General features: G+C 47.7%; 1 protein-coding gene across 1 annotated transcript in view; it reads left to right on the top strand.

Moving 5' to 3' along the window:
* The first annotated feature begins 384 nt into the window (after positions 1–384).
* Positions 385–8721, top strand: part of St8sia1 (ST8 alpha-N-acetyl-neuraminide alpha-2,8-sialyltransferase 1) — a 131005-nt gene continuing 122668 nt past the window's right edge. Inside the window, exon 1 of the mRNA XM_021165388.1 lies at positions 385–1301. Within this exon, the coding sequence (XP_021021047.1) occupies positions 1069–1301 (233 nt within the window). The 5' untranslated portion in view covers positions 385–1068. The remainder of the gene's footprint in view (positions 1302–8721) is intronic.

The raw sequence follows: 8721 nt of genomic DNA, 5'->3' as shown, positions 1-8721 counted from the left end.
GTGAGCTCGCGCCCGCGCGTGCACGCAAGTGCGTGCATGGAATCGTAGCTCAGCACGGGCTGATCTGATTAAGGGAGCCGAGGAAGGAATAAATATTCGCCAGCCTCCTCACTGCTCAGTTATAACCAATCAATTGCAGAAAGGAGAGGGAGACAGCAGCCTGGGCACAAGGTGTGCGGGTCCCCAATCTGTGCATACTCCGGGATAGACATATGCGCGTGTGCATGCACGCACCAGAGGGGCTGCTGCTCTTATTGTCTGCCTCCCTCTGCAGAGAACAAGGGCAGCGGCGAGGGGCCTGCACCCTGGGCTAGCATCGCGGCCCCAAGCAGGTCACGGGAGGCAATTTCGCGGGTGGGGGAGGGCGGGGGAGACCTTGATTTCCACCAATCCCGGGGCGCGTGTCTGCGGAGTCCAGGGCGCAGCAGAAGGCTGCGGCGCACCGCTGAATGAACTGATGAGAGAGAGTTCTAGGTTTGCCCGTGAGGGGCGCGGAGTGAGGGTCCTGGCGGGCGCGGCCGAGGCGCCAGGGGTGGGCTAGCGGTCCCGGGCCATCGTGGAAATTTCCAAGGACTTGGTGTGGCGCGGAGAGCGCATCTGGGGGGTGCCGGTCACCGCGGCGGCGCAGGAGGCGGGGAAAGGGCGGTGCAGGGCGCAGGAGCATCTCTTTCTGGAAGGGACACAACCCATCAGACGTCCGGGAGCCAGCCGCGCCTCTTCCAGGACCCCAGCCGAGGGCGACGGTGATGCTGCAGTAAGGGCGGGAGTCACCGGCCCCACTGCTCTTAGACTCCTTCATCGCCCGCTGCCTGCAGGGAAAGAGACTAAGGCTTGTGATGTGCCCGGAGGCCACTTCCTCTAGCAAGACATCCCAGTAAAAGTTGCATTGGCGAAGATCCTTGTAGCTGACCTCTGGGGCCGTGGCGTGGGGGTTCCCCAGCTGTGCGTTTGCGAGCTGGAAAGCCAAAGGTGTGTGTGTATGGGGGGCCGGCCACTGGAGCATCCTTCACTGCCACTTTGTCCAGCGTTGTGCTGAGGGTAAACTGACCCTGGGACACCGAGGCTGCGATGAGCCCCTGCGGGCGGGCCCTACATACGTCCAGAGGGGCCATGGCCATGCTGGCGCGGAAATTCCCGCGTACCCGGCTACCCGTAGGAGCCAGTGCCCTCTGTGTGGTGGTCCTCTGTTGGCTCTACATCTTCCCTGTCTACCGGCTGCCCAACGAGAAGGAGATCGTGCAAGGGGTGCTGGCACAGCGCACGGCTTGGAGGACAAACCAGACGTCAGCCAGGCTCTTCAGGTACCTACTGCTGGCCGTTGCTCCCCTCCAGCATCCCTTCCTGCTAGTGTGAGAAGACAGGGTTACTTGTGAGGCTTCTCTGTCCTGTGCCCTCTGTGCCGTGCCCAACCTAGAGACTTAAGTCAGGGTCTCTGTCCCATCCCTCATCCCAAGAGACGTTTCAAGGTACCTTTGTGAAATCAAAGATTTTTTTTTTTGTCTGTCCCTAGTCTGTACTGTATTTGCAATTGACCCATCTCTGTGGGAAGGGAGACCCAGAACAACTTAGAGCCTGTTACTTTCAGAGAATTTATTTCTTAGCCTCCGTAGATGTTTGGTGCTAAAGAGAAGTAAGCTAGAAGTAGGTTAAGAAGCGTTCCGGGGCAGTTTGTAACATAAATCAACCATGCAGGAGTGATGGGCAAACCTCCAGTCACGAAAACATGAAAACTAGCCAGGCCTTCACCGTGGCTTTGCGCAGTGTGCCCATTGCTAGCCCGGAACACGGAACCATGACCCACTAAGGATCGGACCTGCACGATTTTTGTGTTGAAATTTCAAGAAATTTTTGATGACATATTTTCTCTTCTGACCAATTCTTCGGTAGAACAAGTTACTAGCCCAAGGTCATTCATTATCTATGACGAAGTGCAGGTGCCGGACTCTCTACCACTTTACCACTCCAAAGCACCAGTGTCCCCTTTTTTCTTAGTCTCAGGAATGTTTGTGGGAGGTGTATGTGAGGGAAGGGCTTGGATTCAGAAGACAAAACCCAAGGCCGCGTTTGAAAGAGGACAGCACAGGGTTCTCCAGCGGTGGTTTCTCCTCTTGTGGGAGGTGCTAATTTGAGGAACAGAAGACAGGTTCGCAGTAGAAGTTGGGTAGCTAGACTGCAGACAACAGTCTCTTTGCATGTTACCTGCATGATGGGGGAACTGGCCGGCTCGGACCAGGACCGCACCGGGACCCGGGGCAGAGCCTTCTCATCTTCAGCTCTGGCGCCAATTTATTGCCTTGCTGGTCTTTTCTGGTAGTGGTCTGTGGGAGGAGCTGAGAGGCAGGCAAGAGCCAATAGAAACCTTTCCCACTGCTATTAAGGTCTAAAGCAAAAATCTTTAAAAATAAATAATTTCCCTCCTTCCCTACTTTTGGAAAGGCTAGAGGTTAAACAGTTCTCCCAGAATCGAGAGGAATGTTTGTTTCCTTTCAAATTTAGAGGGGAGGTCTTTCTCTTTCTTCCTAGCCAGACCATCTTCACTCTGCCATTGTTAGTTTTTAAAGTAATTCCACTGTCCTTGAAAGTACACAAAGACGAATTCTTTTCCACTTTAGCAGGGCTGACTGTTGGGCTTCAAGGCAGGTGGAATGCATACCACCCTGTGGCTCTTTGCAGACAGAAGGCGCTTCTCAGTTCAAGAAATGGCTGGAAAGGAGTAAAGAACTCCCATTGGCTTGATGAAAGGACCTGTTATATATATTGAAGCCTTGTTAAAAAATAGATTGCTTTTGAGAGGACACTGTCACAAGCAAAAGGTTTCATGGTGGGATAAACAGAGGCAAGTGGTTTCTGGGATACATTTGTTCCTTGTGGCCTTTAACCCCGGGGTGACCTTCATCCTTTAACCTGGTTTCTGCATTCAGAGAATGACTTAGTTCAGTACAGCTTGCATCCTCAGACTCGGGGTCTGCAAAGCTGCAAAAACCACTTACTTCGTTGAAAACAAGCTAAACTTCAAATTAGAATCCAGAGTCTGCCCAGAGCCTGTGTTATAACTGGCCCCAGAGCAAATATCTCCAGGAAGTTACCTAAATCTTGGAATCTTGGCTTTCTTATTTATATAAAATGTAGACAATCGTATTTCCTTCTAAGATTTAAATTATATATAAAAAAGGATACCCAGTATCTGCTACCTTGTGGGTCCAGAAAGTGGTGAGTCTGTGATTGTCCTAATGTAATTTCCTGCAAATGGTACAACTTTAGAGATGGAATCTAGCCTGCATGTTGGAGTTCTGAGCGTCACCTGTCACAGTTATAGATGTATTTATCTATGCTTCCCTCCTCGATCATATTGATTATTAATAAACAGAGACAAGGAATTTGGAAAGACTTAGGAAATTTAATGTTTGTTAAGCTTAAAACACTGTTTTTTGCATTGAACATTTATAAAATTCCTCATTTTTGGACATCCGTGTTATTAGCTGGTGGGCAGGAGTATGTGGTTTTGATAGACAGGTGAACTAGAGGTCTTGGCAGTGTTAGAGTTTCCACTTTGGCAAGCATGTGACTTTGTTATTCTAGTCTTAAACATCTTCGTAGATACAAAGATGTATACACAAATAGGCAATGCATATTTATGTGGGGAGACAGTTACAGACCTGTTGAATCCTGGGATAATATAGATATGTGTACATATAGAGAGATATACATGTAGGCATGTATTTGTAGTCACTTAGCTGATGTCTAGCGTGTGATTGCTGTGCACCTTATATGGGTCAAGCCCATAAGACCTGGGCATTTAGTGTGGAGGAGCTGACTTCTCACTAGGGACATATGACAAAGCAAATAAGTAAATAAACCAGAAGCACCTTCCAAAGCTGTGTTGACGGAGGAGAGGACTTCTGTATGTTTCCAACCCAGTGTCTCAGGTGCTCACTCACTCATTGGATTCCCCCTGGTTTTTCTGATTTACTTTTCCTGCCTCAGAACCTGTGGGTCAACTTTCTCTGGTGGCGGTGCTGTCAAGGAGCCAGGAAACAGCATCATAGCAGCCCAGAGCTGTGACGGTTGTAAACTAACCCGGCTCTCACGAGGTAGTATATTATTGGCCCTTTTCTAGAAGTTCACTCTTCTCCTGTTCCTTTAGACAGACGGCTCACATGGTGAGGCGTGCCAAGCTAGAGGGATGCCTGTCTCTCCACGAGCTCCTTACCCAATCCATTTGCTCTTTAAAAATGAGCCTCCATCCAGGACTAATGTGTAAGGTTTTGTTTTTATCACCTGACATGGTAACAGTCATGACATCACAACCCCGCGAGCCACCTAGTACAATCTTGTAATCAGTTCAGCTCCGCGAGGGCCTTATATATGGTTTCTTTTAAAAGGATTTATTTGTTTATTTTTAATTTATGGCTATAATTGTTTCATCTGCATGTGCACTACTTGCGTGCCTGGACTCCATGGAGGACAGAAAATGGCCCTGGATCCTCTGCAACTGGAGTTACAGATGGTTGTGAACTGGGTGCTGGGAACTAGGATCCTGTACAGGGGCAGCAAATGCTCTTAACTGCTGGGCCACCTCCACAGCACCCTCCCCTGCTTTGTCAACCCCAATTCTCTTGAGAAACTTGTATTAACGAATAAAGATGAATGTGCCTTGATTCCTTAAACAGAAGGACTTTCTAGACGCCCACAGGAAGAACAAACTTCAGTAACCCACTGGACATTGAGCCACCCAGGAAAGGCTGCACGGCTGAGGGAGGAAGACACTGGGACTGACCCAATTGTGGTTGTGACTCTTCCTATTTGTGGATCATTGGTGACACAAGCTACTCTCAGGGCTTTCTTCCCCAGCTTGTGAAATTAGATGTGTGAGAATTCTACAAGGTCCATAGAGCAGTAAGTGTGCACAGAATACCAGCCACATCTCTGCCTGATTCAGGGGCATGGCAACAGAAGTGTAAGCCAGGTACAGGGGAAGTTCAAGACTTGCTCCTTGGATATCAAGTGGAAGCAGGGAGATCAGTTTTCAGGGAGGGGGGAGGGCTTGTCATAGGAGAATAAAATGGGGTAGTGGGTAGAAGAAGCCTGTGTTTGCGAGAGACGGGAGGATGTGGTTCCTGTGTGGAAACTTCTCAAGCCACCAATGGAGACTCAGGAGACAGGCTGGCTTAGGGGTCAGTGGAAGACTGGTTCCAGTCTCTAACTGCCTTAACGGCTTGTTACTTGTGAGATGGGGACCAACACTAGCAGTGTTAAGATCACCAGGGAATTTGGGAGATGGAAGATGTATTAATTCATCAAAATGGCTCTGTGTATATGCACAGGAGTGCAAGACACGTGTGTGGGTGCATGTGTACATGTGTGTGCATGCATGTAACTGCCAGAGGTCAACCTCAGGTGTCATTTCTGAAATATCATCTACCTTGTTTTGTTGAGACAGGGTCCCTTGCTGAGCCTGGAGTTTACTGAGTAGGCCAGGCAGGCTGACCATAGAGCAACAAGAACCCTTATTTGTCTGCCTCTCCAGCCATGGAGGCTCAAAGCTTCAGATAGTGCCACACTGTCCTGATGAGAAGGGTGTATCTGTCAATGTATGGCATAGATATTAAATGGCTCTCATGAGAGATTATGGAACCAACTTTGAAAGTACATCTTGGAAAAAAGTGGTGTAGTATGTTTCGATAGTCAAGAAGTAACCTAGAAGCTGCATATTGGTACATACTTGTAGTCCCAAAACTTGGGAGACTCTGACAGGATGAGAATCATAAGTTTAAGGCCATGAAGAGCAGCTGCCTCAACAACAAGCAAGCAAACAAACAAACAAAGATGCAACCCAAAATAAAATGTTATAGTTACGCTATGGCTTAAAACATGGAAGGGTCTCGGCAATAATCATCATAGAAAATAAAATCTATTCTTGGAATTTATTGGATATAAAATGTGCTCGGCCTTGTTCTTAGTACTTGTCCCTAAGGCAACTCTACCCAGGAGCAAAATGGTGGAGGTGGATTTCCGGTCAGGAGCTGTTTAATTTAAACCTCCTGCTCTCTTCTGATGGCAGTGGGCAACCGAGGCATGGATGTATCTCTCATAATCACACCTTGGTTTCCTTTCTCCGGTACCATCGTCAGTCCAGCTTTGATTTGCATAATGTAGCAACATCGGACTCACGATTGTCCTGGATCAGACCTCACCATGTTGATTTTGTGTGCCTGAGCTCCCCTTTTCTAGGATCACATCTCCCTGCTCTTTACCAGTCCAGTTCGTCCCTCCTCACCTCCTGGGGTTGTGTGACAGTGACTGTAAACAATGCTTCCTACAGTCACTCCCATTAACCTAATGGCACTCTGGGAGTCTTCATTAACCATTGGCCTGTAAAACTTTCCTTGTAAGTTTGCTCTGAGATCAGATCAGGCAGTTAGAAATGCCCACGCCAAGATCTAGCGTGTAACTGATGCTCATGCCATGGGGACGGACATTCCTTAGCTTGCCTTCCTTTAGCCTCCTCCCCTCTGGGGCTGTGTTAAAGGCATCTCCTCTGTTTCCTTCTTCACCCCCCTCCTCTTCCTCTCCTGTAGTTCTTTTATCTTTTTGTGTGCAGGTGCAGGTGTGTCAGCACACCCCACTTTTTACTTTGTGACAGTCTCTGGTTTCACCATTGCATATGGCCCACACGAGCCTACAAGCTTGTTGGGATTCCCCTGCCTCAAACCTCTGATCTCACACATGAAGAGCAAGGATTGCAGACCTGTGGTACTATACCCATTCCTTGCATCTAGGGATTCAAACTTGGGTTTCCGACTCGGACCCTCATCCTGGCATGGCAAGAGTCACTTCCCTAGGCATCTCTGTCTTCTTTATGGCACGTGCCTATGGTTGAAGCTACTGGGGAGACTGAGTCAGGAACTTCAAGACTTGCTTGGGCTCTGGAGTACTTTTCAATCACATCAAGATCTTGTCCCAATCCCAGCACTCGGGAGGCAGAGGCAGGCGGATTTCTGAGTTTGAGGCCAGCCTGGTCTACAGAGTGAGTTCCAGGACAATCAGGGCTATACAGAGAAACCCTGTCTAAAAAAAACAAAAACAAAAACAAACAAACAAACAAACAAGAACGGGTTATTTCTGTAGAATTTGTTCTGCTTCTCAAGAAAGACAGAGGGCAACTTTAGCAATTAGTTGGGCTAACAGAATGATTGTATACATCAGTTTAGAGTGGTGCTTGCTTGAAATCGGTGGTTTGTCTTGGAATGATGCTCACTTCAGTCATTCTATAGTCTCTCTTAATGGTATCGGGAAGTTTCTAGTGAAATACAAGACTTTCAAGCTTTTGCTCAAATTTGGTTCTGTGGGGAGCTGTGTGACCATAAGCCAGTTGCTTAGCCTCTCTGTTCCTTTGACTTGTCATTTGACTTTGTGCATTTGTGAAGAAAGTTAAGTCAGAAGCTAATATGGGAGCTAGGACCATTCTCACCTGGATGATTGACAGGGAGGGCTGTTTGTATCTTGAAAGAGCCTTGCTTTGGGGTCTTGGAGACTCAGTTTATGGCCCTTGTTCTGTTATTTATTAATGAGTTGTAACTTTAAAGGATTTATTTGTTTGTTTAGGCAGGATCTAATGTAGCCCAGGCTAGCTTCTTGTTCATCATGTAGTAGAAGGTAGCCCTGAACTCTTGATTTTCCTAGGTCTACTTCCCTTTAGGGTGCTAGGATTTCAAACGATTTATTTAGACCTTTTGGGTCTTGACTGTTGTTGTTTAGTAACATTGAGGGAATGAGGTGCTGAATAATCCTTAGTTATTCATCCACACTTAGGAGGGAAGCCATGGAGGCATATTCTGTGCCTACCATTGTCCCTTCGCTGAAGGATTATGTAGCAATAGAATGCAACCCTCTGGAGTACTCTCAGCTTCTATACTGGATGCATATGCATATATATGGACACATATGCATATATATATATATATATATATATATATATAATTTATATAAAAGTCATCGGCCATTTGCTTTTCAGCCATGCTTTTTCTCAGAACACTTCTCATGGGCCAATGTGTGTGTGGGGGGATGGAAGGAATCAAAACGAGGCCTGTGACTTTATAAAATCTGAAATCTAGTAACTAAATCCCACCTCTCAGTATGCGCCTGTAATCTGAGAACTCTGGAGGACTGCTGTGAGCTTGACACCCTGTCTAAATCGATCATCATCAACAACAACAACAACATTTTAACTTAGAAAAGAAATTTGCTAATGTAGTACCACAAGGGATGGAGTCTGGCAGCTTTGGGCAATTATAATAATCTTGACGCAGCTGATTGATTTCTTTGTCTGGAGAGCCATCTTCTAATTGTGTCACTGAGAGAAAAACTACCCAGACCTTGGGGCTGGGTGCAGAGGTGCAGAGGTGCAGAGGTGCAGAGGTGCAGAGGTGAGAGGCGCAGAGGTGCAGAGGTGCAGAGGTGAGAGGTGCAGAGATGCAGAGGTGAGAGGTGCAGAGGTGCAGAGGTGAGAGGTGCAGAGGTGAGAGGTGCAGAGGTGCAGAGGTGAGAGGTGCAGAGATGCAGAGGTGAGAGGTGCAGAGGTGAGAGGTGCAGAGTTGAGAGTTGAGAGGTACAGAGGTGAGAGGAGAGAGGTGCAGAGGTGCAGAGGTGAGAGGTGCAGAGATGCAGAGGTGAGAGGTGCAGAGTTGAGAGTTGAGAGGTACAGAGGTGAGAGGAGAGAGG

The sequence above is a fragment of the Mus caroli genome, chromosome 6, assembly GCF_900094665.2.
Source record: "Mus caroli chromosome 6, CAROLI_EIJ_v1.1, whole genome shotgun sequence".
In the NCBI taxonomy this organism is placed as follows: Eukaryota; Metazoa; Chordata; class Mammalia; order Rodentia; family Muridae; genus Mus; species Mus caroli.
The sequence above is the reverse complement of the archived record's forward strand: the minus strand, read 5'-3'. Positions and strand labels throughout refer to the sequence as shown.